Genomic DNA, 17582 nt, shown 5'->3' with positions numbered 1-17582 from the left:
ATCAGATTTCATTTAGTTTATTATTTAAAATAAAACGATAAATTCATATTGTGAATCGAATCAAAAAATTAATTTTCGCTTTCATTAAGTTTTTAAATATTTTAAAATTTTATTTTATTTTATTTTATTATAAATTTTTAATTTTATTTACTTCACACTAGCGGTCAAGGTGATTTGAAGTTCCCGGAAGAGCCTGGGTTATTTAGCAGCGATTATCTGGGAATAACATAACTTAAAATGTTGCGACTGACCAATTCACAATTGAGTATTATGTATTGAGCATTTATGTTGTTTTTAAAATATCATATATGAATTGTTTTCTTATAAATAAATTAATAAATGTATTTTTAGATTTTAGAAAGTAATTATTTCAAAGGGATGTGATGATTTTCTATAGGCACTGTATATATGTAAATTACACCATTTTTATTTCACTAACTTACTAGGTGCTGAATGTGAAAACACCAGAGAAAACTCAACACCACCATCTAATCGACTGTAAAAAAATTGATTTTGTTATTCAAGCAAATAGTATATTAACATTTTGCCAATATATCAGTATAAGCATTCATATATTAATATAATAATGCCACTGAAAAAAACAATATATGTATATTTATATATATATATATATGCAACCCTTTTGTTCTCTCAAAGAGTTTTATCAGTTGTATCTTTAAAAAAATCATAAATACATTCATCTCTAAATTATAGTCCAGTACTTGGATTTGTTTGTACCTTTGCATGTCTGCACGCAGAGATACACAACGCGCTCAGTGAACTCAGACCGTGTCCTTGCTCAGGGAGTTTCCTGTAGACACACAGCCCTCAACCAATCACTGCGCAGTTTAGGCAGCGTGTCATAACTGCTGGCTAGCGCTAATGATCCTCCTGCCCTCCGACCCCAGTGAACCTCCGGCTGTGTCCGCAGAGACGCTACAGCAGCAGCCCACGGCCTCCTCAGACGACGGATCCGATCAGACACTAGCACTGCCGGACAGAGGTTTTAACTACGCTAAAACAGGCTCTACAGATGAGCCCTCAGAAGAGAACGATAGACTGGGCCTGTCTTTACTGTTCTTAGCAGTGTTGTAACTGTTAGATTTACTATTCAGTTACTACTCAATGCACATCAGATTATATGACTAGGGAGGAACTTTGTACAGCATTGAACAAAACTTTTTTTCCCTGTTTGTTCAAGCTACTTATTTAAAATGAGCTTAATTAACACAATTCTTGAGATTTTTTGAGGACAGCTTAATTTTTTATGTTCAATCCACTTAAATTTGTTTGTGTTGGGACAACATGAATGAATTTTGTGGAACCCTGCATTATTTAAAGTGTAATTTTGGTCCTTTTCATTTTACAAACACCTCACTAAAACTTGTACTATCTAGTAAAACTGAGGTCAAGTTAAAAAAACATAAAACGTGTTCAGTGATTCACCACTAGAGGGCAATCTGAACGAATCATTTACATTTTATAACATTATGCAGATCGCTCCCCAGTGGCTAACGATTAAATTTACAAAATGTTTTAAAACGGGTATGATTTAACAAAGTTCACTGAAATCATGTGACCTTCTCAATTTGATCTGAGCTCTAAAGCACTGATTCGAAACTGAAATTAAAGATTCGTAAACGTTTCGAAGCTTCATGAAGCAGTGCTACAACAACCAACGGCAATTCGTAACTTTTTTTATTTAGTGACGGATTTGTATGAATTCGTACAATCTAATTCGTACAATTTAGCATGATTTGCTCATCACACAATGATAGTTGGGTTTAGAGGCGGGGTTGCGTGTCACCCCTCATTTATAAAGTCATACATTTTCATACGACTTTTCTGTACGAATTAGCCACTAAACTGACAAAACGTAAAATACTTACGTTTCCTCGTGAGATCAGGCTGATGAAAACAGCCATAACTACAACACTAGCAGTGTTGGTCAGGGCGAAACAAAACTTTGCAATGTTACTGTGGCTGTATTGGAAATCGCCGCCCTATACCTTTAAATAGTGCACTATTTGATGGATTGTCTATTTGTAGAGGCGTCTGAAACCATACAGGATATTCTGAAGTGCACTCAATCAGTCCCACAATGCACTGCAATCACAATTGCACAACCCACGTACATTTAACAGCTAGAAAATTCCCATAATGCACTGTGAGAATTTTTGCAGAATACATTTCTGTGTTTAAACCCAAGATGGCGTTCACAGCGCAATCCTATCAGTGTAAGTTTCTAAATAAAATATTGCTTAATTAAAGTAACATTCGTATTCATGACAGAATTAAAAAGACTTCCTTTCTTTACTAATAGACAGCTTGCTAAGTGGTAAATACCTATCACTGGGTATGATCGAGAAGATTATGATCTGTTCCAGGGATTTATCAGCCAGCGAAACACAAACAAAACAACATCCCCTATTTACATTCACTTCAAGAGGACTATGTTAGTGGACTAATGTAAGGAATAGTGTGTATAGTGTATGTGCTACTTAAATAGGCCAATTTGCAACAGGTGGAACTCTAATCCGTGCATTGGGTTGTGGGAAATGTAGTCTTGTTTTTTTGTCAGATTTTAATTTCATTTGTTGCTTCAAATCAAGGTTTGCAATGATGCGATTCCTCTCGATTCCATTTGGTTTGGTTCATGGCTAATACCAGTTTAAACAAAACTTCATTTTTGAATGGATGACTGGAAAATATGCAGTACGTCCAGTTTGAAGGCACTGGGATACGGGCAGCATTAGTGCGCTCCAATAGGAACTTTTATTGCATTGAATGTGGCTGTATCACAATTGTCTCCAGGAGGTTGTTTATAGAGTGTAGAAGTTTGTGTACATGAAAGAAAATCAAAATGCTTCTTTACTAATAGACAGCTCGCTAGGTGTTATATTACTATTACAGGGTCTGACTAAGAAGTTTAAAGTCAAATCCATCTGAGGGATTTATCAACTAGCAAAACATAAACAAAGCAACATCCCTACTTCTTTACATTCACTTCTATGAGTGGACTTAATTAGTGGACTAATGTAGAGAATAGTAATTTAGGGGCGATATTGGATACAGCATGTGTAAAATAGGCTAATTTGGAACAGGTGGCACTGTAATCAGTGCAATGGATTGTGGGAAATGTAGTCTTGTGTTTTTGTCAGATTTTCATTCACTTCGTTGCTTCAAATCAAGGTTTGTAGTGATGTGATTCCTCTTAATTCCATTTGGTTTGGTTCATGGCTAATACCACTTTAAAAAAAGAATTCATTTTTGAATGAATGACTGAAAAATATACAGTACCTCCAGATTGAAGGCGCTGGCGCATATGGGCAGCATTATTGCGCTCCAATGGGAATTTCTGTTGCATTTCAACTTAAAGCCTCAATGTGGGCTGTGTCACAATTGTCTCCAGGAGGTTGTTTATGGATTGTAAATGTTTGTGTACATAAAAGAATTCAAAAGTCTTTGTTTCTTTACTAATAGACAGCTCGCTAAGTGTTAAATTACTATCACAGGGTCTGACGAAGAAGTTTAAAATCAAATCCGTCTGAGGGATTTATCAACCAGCAAAACATGAGCAAGGCAACATCCCTACTTCTTTACATTCACTTCTTTGAGTAGACTATATTAGCAGACTAATGTAGAGAATAGTAAATGAGGGGCGATTTCAGGTACAGCATGTGTAAAATAGGCTAATTTGGAACAGGTGACACTGTAATCAGTGCAGTGGGTTGTGGGAAATGTAGTCTTGTGTTTTTGTCAGATTTTCATTCACTTCGTTGCTTTTAATCAAAGTTTGTAACAATGTGATTCCACTCGATTACGTTTGGTTTGGTTCATGGCTCATACCACTTTTTAAAAGACTTTATTTTTGAATGAATGACTGAAAAAATATACCGTACATCCAGATTAAAGGCACTGGGATATGGGCAGTATTAATGTGTTCCAGTGGAAACTTCTCTTGCATGTCAACTTGAAGCCTGAATGTGGGCTGTGTCACAATTGTCTCCAGGAGGTTGTTTATTGAGTGTAGATGTTTGTGTACATGAAAGAATTCAAAAGTCTGCGTTTCTTTTCTAATAGTTACCTCGCTAAGTGTTAAATAACTATGACAGTTCTGACCAAGAAGTTTAAAATCGAATCTATCTGAGGGATTTATCCAACGCAATCTCAAAGCAATTCGTAACTTTTTGATTTAGTGGCTAATTCGTATGAATTCAAACGATCTAATTCGTACAATTTAGTACGATTTGCTTATCACCCAATGACAGTTGGGGTTAGGGGTGGGGTTGGGTGCCACGCCTCCTTTTTAAAATCGTACATTTTCGTACGACTGAACTCAGCCACCAAACTGACAAAACGTAAAATACCTAAGTTTCCTCTTAAAATCAGCCTGATTTATCAACTAGCAAAACATAAGCAAAGCAACATTCCTTCTCTTTTACTTCCACTTTTTCGAGTGTAAAATATTAGTGGACTACTGTAGGGAATAGTAAATAGGGACGCTTTCAGATACAGCATGTGTTAAATAGGCGGATGTGGAAGAGGTGAAATTGTAATCAGTGCAGTGGGTTATGGGAAATGTAGTCTTGTTTTTTTCAGATTTTCATTCGTTTTGTTGCTTTAAATCAAAGACTGTAATGACGTGATTCCTCTCGATTATGTTTGGTTTGGTTCATGGCTCAAACCACTTTTCAAAAGACTTAATTTTTGAATAAATGACTGGAAAATATACAATACATCCAGATTGAAGGCGCTGGAATATGGGCAGCATTAATGTGCTCCAGTGGAAACTTCTGTTGCATGTCAACTCGAAGCCCACATGTGGGCTGTGTCACAATTGTCTCCAGGAGGTTGTTTATAGAGTTTAGGCATTTGTATACCTGAAACAAATCAGAAGTCTTTGTTTCTTTACTAATAGACAACTCGCTAAGTGTTAAATAACTATAACAGCTCTGACCAAGAAGCTTAAAATCAACCAGCAAAACATAAACAAAGCAACATCCCTTCTCGTTTACACTGACTTCTTTAAGTGGACTAATATAGGGAGTATTAAATGAGTATATAAGGGGGGATTTCAGATACATCATATGTGTGTATGTGCTTAAATAGGCTAATGTGAAACAGGTGGCACTGTAATCAGTGCAATAGGTTATGGGAAATGTAGTCTTGTGTTTTTGTCAGATTTTTTTTAAACTAATAACAGCAGAAATGTTTTTAATTCATGAATTAAATTTAATAATGTATTTATTAATTAATTCATACATTCATTAAAATCATTTTAAATTGATTTATTATTAATAATTAATTTATTACATTTGATTTTTATATTATTTTAATAATATTGAAAAATAAAATGTATGAATATTATTTTTATTTTTATTATTATTATTATTTTATTATTATTATTATTATTTTTATTTTTATTATTATTATTATTATTATTATTATTATTATTATTAAATCAGAACAAATCAGAAGTCTTTGTTTCTTTACTAATAGACAACTCGCTAAGTGTTAAATAACTATAACAGCTCTGACCAAGAAGCTTAAAATCAACCAGCAAAACATAAACAAAGCAACATCCCTTCTCGTTTACACTGACTTCTTTAAGTGGACTAATATAGGGAGTATTAAATGAGTGTATAAGGGGGGATTTCAGATACATCATATGTGTGTATGTGCTTAAATAGGCTAATGTGAAACAGGTGGCACTGTAATCAGTGCAATAGGTTATGGGAAATGTAGTCTTGTGTTTTTGTCAGATTTTTTTTAAACTAATAACAGCAGAAATGTTTTTAATTCATGAATTAAATTTAATAATGTATTTATTAATTAACTCATACATTCATTAAAATCATTTTAAATTGATTTATTATTAATAATTAATTTATTACATTTGATTTTATATTATTTTAATAATATTGAAAAATAAAATGTATGAATATTATTATTATTTTTATTATTATTAATATTTTATTATTATTATTATTATTATTATTATTATTATTATTAAATCAGAACAAATCAGAAGTCTTTGTTTCTTTACTAATAGACAACTCGCTAAGTGTTAAATAACTATAACAGCTCTGACCAAGAAGCTTAAAATCAACCAGCAAAACATAAACAAAGCAATATCCCTTCTCGTTTACATTGACTTCTTCAAGTGGACTAATATAGGGAGTATTAAATGAGTATATAAGGGGGGATTTCAGATACATCATATGTGTGTTTGTGCTACATAAATAGGCTAATGTGAAACAGGTGGCACTGTAATCAGTGCAATAGGTTATGGGAAATGTAGTCTTGTGTTTTTGTCAGATTTTCATTTACTTTGTTGCTTCAAATCAAGGTTTGTAAGGATGTGATTCTTCTCGATTCTGTTTGGTTTGGTTCATGGCTCATACCACTTTTTAAAAATTTTATTTTTGAATGGATGACTGAAAAGTACACAGTACGTCAGGATTCAAGGCGCTGAGATGAGGGCAGCATTAATGCGCTTCGTTGGGAACTTCTGTTGCATGTCAACTCGAAGCCCGAATGTGGGCTGTGTCACAGTTGTCTCCAGGAGGTTGTTTATGGAGTGTAGAGGCGGACAGCGATGACTTGTATGGAGGGTTTCCACAACGCCACCTACTCCTCCAAAAGACACTTTCTGTCATTCTGTCTCTCCCACTCTTCCTCGCTGCTAACCCGAAGGCTAAATTGGCCATCTCCATGTAAATATGAGGCTTTGGTGTGGTTTAATTACTATGGGGAAGACTGAAGATGGAGCATGTGATTTGAGGGAGGAGAGAAGGGGGGATGCTGCTGAAGTTCAGATCATTCAGGATTGACCTTGTTGTATGTTTTTGTGGTTTAGGGAAAGAGGAATAAACCCGGAGTGGAGTCCGTCGGGTCTCCGGATTCAGGAAGAGGAAGAGGGGAGAAAAAAGCCATCAAGTAGGTGCAAGGATATTTATTTTATTCATTGGGGGTGTTTTTTTTTTTTTTTTTTTTTTTTTTTTTTTGCAAGATCGTTGTGTTGGAGTGAAATCTGATTGTATGGATCACATGACTCTAATCTGTTATCTTCACATATAAGGAAATCAGTTCAGTAGTTTGGTGGTGGCCCGTCAGAGGAAGCAAGAAGGCTCAAAATATGTAATTAATATATATATATATATATATATATATATATATATATATATATATATATATATATATATATATATATATATATATATATATATATATATATATATATATATAAGTATACATATATTTATATGCTGAATTTAAATGTAATGTAAAAAACATTTAGATTAATGTAAAATTTTTGAATTATTAAATAAAATAGTGTAATATATTTTTATTGCACACAACATTTGTTGTTATTTTATAATTTTATTATTAATTGTGTTTTTATCCTACTATTTTGTTATTTGTTATTTTGTAATTTAACAACTTAAATTTAAAAAATGTAAAAAGTATATAATTAATTTAATTAATTCTAAAAATGTAATTTGATTTCTCTTTAATTCATATTTTATATATTGTAATTTTATTATTATTATTACTTTTATTATTATTATTATATCACATAATATGGCATAAAATGTGCAAAAATTCTATAAAAAAATGTATGATTTATTATTGTGTATTTTACCAGCCTCAGATTAATATTAGTGATTTTTATTGATTATTATTATTATTATTATTATTATAAATTTGTTCATTGATGCATTCAAATGAAATTATTTGTCATTAAAAAATAACAGATTTTATTTTTTGTTATTAAAAAATAAAATGAACAAATCTTCTTCTTATTATTATTATTATTATCAATTGATGATTGTTATTATTATAATTATTATTATTATTATTATTTATATTATTATTATCAATTGATGATGATGATGATGATTAATATTATTATTATTATTATTATTATTATTATTATTATTATTAAATCAAACAATATAACATAAAATGTTATGTGCAAAAATTATATTAAAATTTTTATACTTTATTATTGTATATTTTACCAGCCTCAGATAAATCCGAATAAGAATAACAAAACAATAATAATAAATTTGTTCATCGATGCATTCAAATGAAATTATTTGTCATTGAACTAATAACAGCAGAAATGTTTTTAATTCATAAATTAAATTTAATAATGTATTAATTAATTGATTCATACATTAATTAAAATCATTTTAAATTGATTTATTATTAATAATTAATTTATTACATTTCATTTTTATATTATTTGTAATAAAATTGAAAAATAAAATGTATGAATCTTATTATTATTATTATTATTATTATTATTATTATTATTAAATCATACATTATAGCATAAAATGTTATGTGGAAAAATTATATAAAATATTATATGCTTTATTATTGTGCATTTTCCCAGCCAGTTTAATAATAACTATAATGATAATGATAATAATAATAATAATAATAATAATAATAATAATAATAATAATAATAATAATAATAATAATAATAATTTGTTATTTTTATTGTTATTTAATTTAATTTATTAATATTATTATTAGTAGTAATTTATTATTATCATTATTAATTTATCATATTATTATTATGATTATTTATTTTATTTATTATTTATATTTATTATGATTTATTTGTTTATTTGTTTATTATTATTATTTATACTATTATTTATATTATTATTATTATTATTATTATTATCATTATTATTATTATTGTTATTATTAATATTATTATTATTATTATTATTATTAATGTTTTTTCTATAAATAAGCCTCTCAGAAAAATCCCCCTCATGGATCACTACCGCCCTTTAATCATGACTTCCTTTCCATTTCATTCACCATTTACAGTCTAGACTTGCTTTGAAGAAAAAGAAAAAAAGACCCTACAAAAGTACAAGACCAATTAACTGCATTCATAATGAGCGGCGCTCTCGGCTGCTGGCATTTATTCGGGACGCCTCCATTCGGGCTCTTTTGACGGCGGGTGACTCTAAAGAGCCTTTGATTGAGGATTCGGGACGTTTCAGCTCTGCGGGACGCTGCGTTTTCCATTGTTTCGCCCGTCAGATGATCACATGCGTTTTTGTTTACGACACAGTTATTCCTGGAGACGCTGTAGAAGTTGTTTTGATGCTGTTTTGGACTAACGAGTGCACTGAATTTGAAGCTTGCAGGTGCTTGTGGATATCTGTGTGTGGATTAATAACAAATGATGTTTTCTTTCCAATCGCAGGTTCACCAGATATCTTCGCATTTCCATTGACCGCTAACCTGTTCTGTTTGTTGAACATTGATTTTAAGCATCAGATATTGTGTTCAGTAATGCATTTTTAGTCAAGAACAGCTTTCTTATGCTCTCTCTCTTGAATCCTAACAAACGCACAGGTTGATTATTCATCATTTGGTGAAATGTCTGTAATATCAGTGGGTGATTTTGTTCTGTTTCCTCCCTTTTTCGACACTGCCTGTCCTGGATGGAGACGAGCAGATCGCCTGTATGTGATGAAATGAATGGTTTTTGTTCCTCTGACTTGTGTGTGTGTGTGTGTGTGTGTGTCTCTTCAGTGATTTAGACAGAGACTTTTGGAATAACAATGACAGCAGTTCAGTGCAGCAGCGCTGGAGCTCATACCCGCCCAAGGAGTTTGTACTAAACATTTCTCCTTATGCCCCTTATGGAGACCCGCGCCTCACACTCAAGTGAGTCTCTGTTCAGGCTGGTAAGAGACACAAACCCCCCCTGACCCACAACATACAGTATGTCTCACCCGAAACCCCTTCCTTTAACCAAATCCCACCCCAGGTCTGTGTTACCAGAATCAACCAGCAGCAGCAGATTAGCCCACTGAGACAGGAGAAAGACCGTCTGATGCTTTACATTGAAAAGTTATACACTGTTCAATGCTTGAATCTGATTGGCTGATGAGCATTCTAAGTTGTGCCGATATTTTCATGTGAACACACAGCACACCTGCCAACATTCGGACCCTAAAATCCGGGAGATGTTATCAGGGGGTGCATGCAAAGTGAAGAGCGGAGAGCGGGTATGAAGATGGTTGCGTGTTGGGTTCGGCGCACATGAGGACTGTACCAAAAAGCTGAGGAGCGAGGGGGTGGGGTGTGGGGGGGGTAGGGATGGGAGATGGGTCTGAAACACGGGAGACTCCCGTGAAAAACGGGAGTGTTGGCAGGTTTGACACACAGCTAAAGTAGTTCCGGCAAGTTTTGAGTGCATTATAGTTCCATATCGCTAAGCTAGTATTAGTTATACCGCATGAAAAAATGCAATATTAATCTATTATAAATACTGTAGTAATATTACAGAACTGTTGAATTCTTTATTCTGATTGGGTGATGAGCTTTCTAAGGTGTGCCATTATTTTCGTATAAATACACACAAATAAAGTAGTTCTGGCAAGTTTAATGCATTATAGTTCCATATCGCTAAGCTAATATTAGTTATACCACATAAAAAAAAATATTATTCTATTATAAATACTGTAGTAGTACTACAGGGCTGTTGGATGCTTGATTCTGATTGGTTGATGAGCATTCTAAGGTGTGCTGTTATTTTCGTATAAATGTACACAGCTAAAGTATATCCGGCAGGTTTTAGGTGCGTTAAAATTCCATAATGCTAGGCTAATATTAGTTATACCACATGAAAATATGCTATAATAATCTATTATAAATACTGTAGTAATACTACAGGGCTGTTAAATTCTTGATTCTGATTGGCTGATACGCTTTCTAAGTTGTGCCATTATTTTCGGATGAATTGACACAGCTAAAGTAGTTCCGGCAGGTTTTGAGTGCATTATAATTGCATATTGTTCGGCTAATTTTAGTTATCCCACTTAAAAAAATACTATATTAATCTATTATAAATACTGTAGTTATGCTACAGCACCATTGAATTCTTGATGCTGATTGGTGGATGAGCTTTCTACGGTGTGCCATTATTTTTCTATAAACTCACAGCTAAAGTAGTTCCGGCAGGTTTTGAGGGCATTATAATTCCATTTCGCTAAGCTAATATGAGTTATACCACAAGAAAAAAATACTACAATAATCTATTATAAAAACTGTAGTAATACTACAGGACTGTTGAATGCTTGATTCTGATTGACTGATGAGCATTTTGAGGTGTGCCATTATTTTTGTAGAAACACAGGTTTTAGCAGGCTTTGAGTGCATTAGAATTTTATATCACTACGGTAACTTCAGTTATACCACATAAAATATATATTCCAAAAAACTATATTAATCGATTGTAAACACTGTAGTAATACTACAAGGCTGTTGAATTTTGATTCTGATTGGCTGATGAGTTTTCTAAGGTGTGCTGTTATTTTCTTATAAACACACAGCTAAAGCAGATCCGGCAGGTTTTGAGTACATTATGCTGCGTTCACATCAGATGCGGATAAAGCGTCAAGTGTGAGTGATTTACAGGTTAAGTAAATGCAACGACGTGAATAGACATCCTGCGGCACGAATAACGCGTTTCGCGTGAATAAATCTGTGCGAGTTGAGTATTTTCGTGTTTGACGCTCTTAACGCGTATTGCACCTCGGAAAATCTGATTTTCAGCAGACATTCGCACCGCGTTAATGAACTATGCTTGCTCTTGTAGGGGAGTGATTATGATGCAAAGCCTGTTGTTGGTGTCCCAAGGGAAAATCCTCATGCCGACACCGGACAACAAATAAACAAACTGGGGTTGGCTCAGTCTGAAGCGATGCTGAAAGCCTCCATCATCTAGGTATAGTTTCTGGAGGAGCTGATGAACTCACAGAGCTGGGTGTACCTCTAAAAGGATCTAGTAGACACGGCGCCGTACAATCTACACTGTTTTTCAGCTTTCTTAAAGCACATAAAGTACAGCTACTATCTTAATAAAATCTATGTTAGCCATTTAGCAAAAAATGTACAGTCACCGAGCAGAAAGAAGGAAGCCCTGTGCATGACGTGAATCCACGTCTATTGTGAAGTGAATTTGACGCGCGAGTAAACTCAAAATGTTCACACATCTGTTTAAATGAATAGTGTGATTTATTCACGCATGCCGCTTCAGGTGTGAACACAACATTAGAATTCCATATCACTTTGCTAGTTTTAGTTTAACTGTTTTGGTAAATTTATCACATTGCTATGGTAATACAACAACTATATCAATATATACTAATGACCAGGGCCAGACGGAATCTGCGGACGTTTTTTGCTATTTCCGCGGAGAATTTTGGTAAAAATCTGCGGAATTTTGGTAAAAATCTGCGGATTTTTGCGGAATTACTTTGGGAGTATCCATCATAACTAAAACCTTAATATAGGAAATAAAAAGTAATAAATTACTGAATAAAAACTAAATAAATTCAGATTTACTCAAGTAAATAAACTGCAGAATCTGCAGAAATCTGCGGAATTCTGAGCGAGCAGATTCCGTGTGGGCCTATCCTGCAGTTTTATGATGACAAAAACCTGACAAATGTCTGAAATACTACATTTGAACAGTGTATTTAAGGGATAAACCAGCGCTTTTGAAAGCTTGATTCTGATTGGCTGATTCTAAGGTGTACCTCTATTTTCATATAAACACACAGCTAAAGTAGTTCCGGCAGGTTTTAAGCGCATTAAGATTTCGTGTAGCTAAGCTAATTTCAGTTATTATTGGTTTTTGATTTTAGCCTTCACATTAGAGTTATTAGCGAAGCAGAAAGTGTAAATTGAAGCTTGCATTTTTTAAATATTCACAACCAAGAAATGTACAAAAAAACTTAAAGATTAAAATGTGAAAGTTGTATTTTATGTTTAATAGAGGGAACAAGATTTAAAACAAAAAATAAACACAAAAAATGCACATTTCTGAATTTATCAAGCAGCAAAATATACATATAAAGGCTGAAATGAAAAATGCATTTCATTTTAACATTCAGAATGAGTCGGATTGTAAAATCTAAACACTATGCTTTTTATTTTCAACAGAATGAGGAGCGTAACCACTAACATGCAAGTTGAATTTCATTCTAACATTTAGATTAGAACAAGAAACAGCCCTGAAGAAAGAAACAACACCACAAACCTGCATGTTTTCAAACCACGCTTGGCGAATTTGTTCATTTCCCGGAGAATCATTCATCTTTTACAACAGTCCATCACAGTTTCTCGCTGACACAGACGAACAACTTGCGTTCTGCTGCGCTTGCTTTTTTTTGTGTATTTCACAACACGCTAATTCAGCCGTGTAACTAATTTTAGTGGCCGCATTTGATGAGTAGGCTCTGATAACAAAACTGTCCAGTTAGCAGTGTTAAAACTGTCCTGTTTGTGATTAGCATAGCTTGAAGGGATTTCTCAATCAGTCAATCAGCTAAAAAAGATTAATGAGAATAAAAACAGTAATATAGAGTATTAAATGATGCTGCGTTTTCTGATATAAATACATAAATGTTAAATATTAGTTATATATATATATATTTTTTTTTTAACTGTTAGCATTCATTATTTGTTAGCACAGTACGTGTCAGACGGTCAGTTAGCAGACTGTGGGCTTAGACTAACCCATATATTACTGTGCCCATCTCACCCGTTACCCAAATCCATTGAACCCAAATCCCTGGCAGGGCTGTATGATGAGGAAACATCCCATAATCAACTCTCCAAAACAAATATGAAGTCAATCTCACAGTATACTTGATCTGATTGTGTTCTGTCATATAAAATATACTGTAGTACGACTGTAAATATGTGAAGTGTGTAATTAAAAATACATAAATTAACCTCTCGTATGGTATGGTAATGGTAATGACTAAATTATTGATATAATCTAGAACTCATTGTAACATTGAGTATTATTCTGAGGATATAACGTCTTCATGTTTTTAATATTACAGCTTTTATAGTTTTTCAGTTTTAGTAATTTCAGTCAATTTCATAGATTTTTTTTTTAATTCTGAAGTGATTTTAGTTATTTATGAACTTATTTATTTAATATTTTACATATACATAAATACATACATACACACAATATTATATAATAAATATAATATAATATAAAATAAATATATAATATAAAATAATATAAAATGAAATAAAATAATATAATATAATATAATATAATATAATATAATATAATATAAATAATTTAATATAATATAATAATATAATATAATGTAATATAAAATAAAACAATATAATATAATATAATGTAATATAAAATAATATAATATAATATAATATAATATAACATATTATAATATAATATAATATAATGTAATATTAAATATTATAATATAATATAATATAATATAATATAATATAATATAATATAATATAATATAATATAAAATAATATAACATAATATAATATAATATAATATAATGTAATATTAAATAATATAATATAATTTAATTTAATATAATATAACATAACATAACATTACTTAATTTAATTTAATTTAATATAATATAATGTTTTCAGCATTTTAATTGATATTAGATGATGATCGTGCAGTGAAATTAGACCCCCCCCCCCCCCCCCCCCAACCATACATAAACATCATATATTTCAGGTTCATATTACAATACATTGTTATCATCAATAAAAAAAAATATATATATATATATAGTAAAAGATCCAACGTTGTGACAACCCTTTCATTTATTTTATACACATGAATTAGTTTACATTATTTTAATATTTTATATTAATTAACAAAAATGAATTCTTAAAAGTTTTATTATGCAGCCCAAGTGGCAGCAAACAGTACTGCAATCTGTTTATGTGATCAGCTGAACTCTGTGGATCAAAACAATTACGCACTTCACGAATTAACTTATAATATAAATGAAAGTCATTATGCAGATCTTAAGGCCCATTCACACCAAGCATAATTCAGACCACAGCTATACCGATGAAGATGTCGAGAAACCATATCATTGGGATCACTTTCATAACGATTTTACTCGGCGCGTAAACTCATGCAGAACACATACAGACAGTCAGAATCCATTGAAATATAAAGAGCTCACGCAATTTAAAGCTTCTGATGACATTGTGGAGCCAGCTTGACCTTACGAGGAAACGTAACTATTTTACGTTTTGTCAGTTTAGTAGCTAAATCGTACAAGTTCATTCGTACGAAAATGTACGATTTTAAAAAGGAGGCGTGGCACCAAACCCCGCTCTCAAACCCAACCGTCATTGGGGGATATACAAATTGTAACAATTATACAAATGAGATCGTACAAATTCATACGATTTAGCCACTAAATCAAAAAGTTACGAATTGCCGTGAGATCATGTTGATGGAACGCCTCAGCTTGATGTTGAGCCTTTTTTTCAAATATTATTTAAAGATAATGCCTATCTAACAATTTGTTTATTATTAAATATACAAAGCTACGCAAGCCAGGTTAGCAAATTGAATTATTAATATAAACGTACCTCAGGCATCCAGTGCTAGTTTCAACATCTTTGTGTTTCCTACTTTGAAGATGCTTTTAAAATACTTTATTGTTTTTATTCCACTGCACTGCGATCGCTAAATTCGTTTTACTAAATGAGCTAATTATTAAATATTTACTGGTCAGATGCGCTAGTAGCACACTGAGGACATCTGCTGATCACAAGTGGTCAATACTGGAAATAAACATTCGTATTGTTTGTCCGTGTGGACGCAAATATATTTATCGTTAGATTTAGATTTCATTGATATCATGCTTGATGTGAATGGGCTTTTTTTCTCGATGTTTTCAAAGCTTTGCAGGACTGCAGGGACGTTCGTTATATACAGTTGAAGTCACAATCAGTCTTATTTTCTATTTCAAATATTTCCCAAATGATGTTTAACAGAGCAAGGAATTTTTCACAGTATTTCCAATAATATTTCTTCTTATGGAGAAAGTCTTATTTGTTTTATTTTAGCTGGCGAAAAGAAAACGATTGTTAAATTACAGAAATTTGCAATAATTCAAAATTACGGGAAATTTCTTCCAAAAATAATAACTTAATTATAGCTTAGCTGAAATGGCGGACTTCTCCCTTTGAAAAAAATACCCATCACTCTTGAGGCTCCTCCTCAGTCCACCAATAGGAATGCAAGGATGAAGCAACACATATTCGTGGGTCAAATGAATATATTATACATTTTTAATTATTGATATTTTAGATATAGATCAAAGAACAGAGAAAGCTATTTCTTACTATTAATGGGCAAACCCCCCTCCCATACATATTGTTTTTGTGTATTTTAGAGGGGATTAAGCTTCAAAAAGGGGGGGGGGGTCAATCCCCCCCAAACCCCCCTGACCATGCTTATACTGCCTTCATTAGTTTCTATAAAAACAGATTTATTTACAATTTAAATGGATATTGGATATCTGTTCTGCTCGAGATACTGTTGTCCTAAAAAACTAAGAAAAAAAAAGTAAATAAAAAGCTTACATATACCGTAGGAGCGGTATAGCAGAACATTTTGACGGTTTTAAAACCGTGACTTTTGCAAAACGCCATATACCTTAAAAATAGGTTATCATCCCATGCCTAAACTATAAAAAAAAAGCCTAATTTTATGGTTTATTTGCGGCAGCTGGGGTACATAAACTTAACGTAAAATAACATATATTAAATAACAGAAATTAATTTATTTATGGTAAATTTTTGTATTTTAATATCCGCTATTTTACGGTAAATTTATGTGATTTTAACGACTGTTATTTAACTTTTTTTCCCAGCACCCCAGCTGATGGAAATAAACCGTCAAATTACGGATTTGTTTTACTGTGTAATTGGTATTTTGTAAAACAAATATTCAAAAATATTTACACACATTAACGTGATTTTACACTAGATATGTACATTTACAGTAGTTTCCTGTTATTTTACAATATTTAGACAAAAGACAAATAAAATCAGGTATTAGAAATAAGTTGTTACGTAAAATAAATCTTTCTGTTAAACAGAAATATTCAGGAGGGCCAATAATTCTGACTTCAACTGTATATTTCGACGTTTTTGAATTATAGCAGCGACTATCTATGGAAATTATTGTTCAAATCGTACAATCACTCCCTACAGCCCTGCTTGTCTGTTTTTAGAGTTGCGAACTTTTACCTTTTCCCCCTCCCCCACTGTTCCTCCCCCATGGGGTGTTACCATGGAGACGGACAACCCTCCTATTTCAGCTATCCAGCGAACAGCAACAATAAAGTTAACAAAGTAAATGCCACTTGTGTAACCCTCATTTCCGTACAGTCCCGTCGAGGGTTGACCGTTACATTCTGATTGTGGCGTGGTAACCCCCGTTTCACCTTGTTTTTACGAAAGTGTTGCCTCTTTCCTGTGCTCTGGATGTGTCCCTCTAGCTCTCCTGAATCTTCCAGCCTGTGTTTTGCAGCGGTGAAAACCCACGCCGGCGTAATCCAGACAGGTTTCGCTAAAAGAGTCTCCGTGGGAGCATTCGATAAAGAAAAATAATGGTTTAAAACATGCTTGTCCGTCAAACGCGGATGGGGTTCAGATGGGACGGCCTGTCTTGAAAATGAAGAATTAAATAAACGTGTTAGCCGCGG

At 32.5% G+C, this 17582-nt stretch overlaps 1 protein-coding gene across 1 annotated transcript in view; it reads left to right on the top strand.

The window, feature by feature from the left end:
- The window catches only part of syt7a (synaptotagmin VIIa), a 229972-nt gene that overhangs the window by 136000 nt on the left and 76390 nt on the right, over positions 1–17582 (top strand). The window contains exons 3-4 of the mRNA XM_021470598.3: positions 6863–6942; positions 9576–9710. Of these exons, the coding sequence (XP_021326273.2) occupies positions 6863–6942; positions 9576–9710 (215 nt within the window). The remainder of the gene's footprint in view (positions 1–6862; positions 6943–9575; positions 9711–17582) is intronic.

Source organism: Danio rerio, chromosome 25 (assembly GCF_049306965.1).
Source record: "Danio rerio strain Tuebingen ecotype United States chromosome 25, GRCz12tu, whole genome shotgun sequence".
NCBI lineage: Eukaryota > Metazoa > Chordata > Actinopteri > Cypriniformes > Danionidae > Danio > Danio rerio.
Note: the sequence above shows the minus strand (reverse complement) of the source record. Positions and strands in the feature narration are given on the sequence as shown.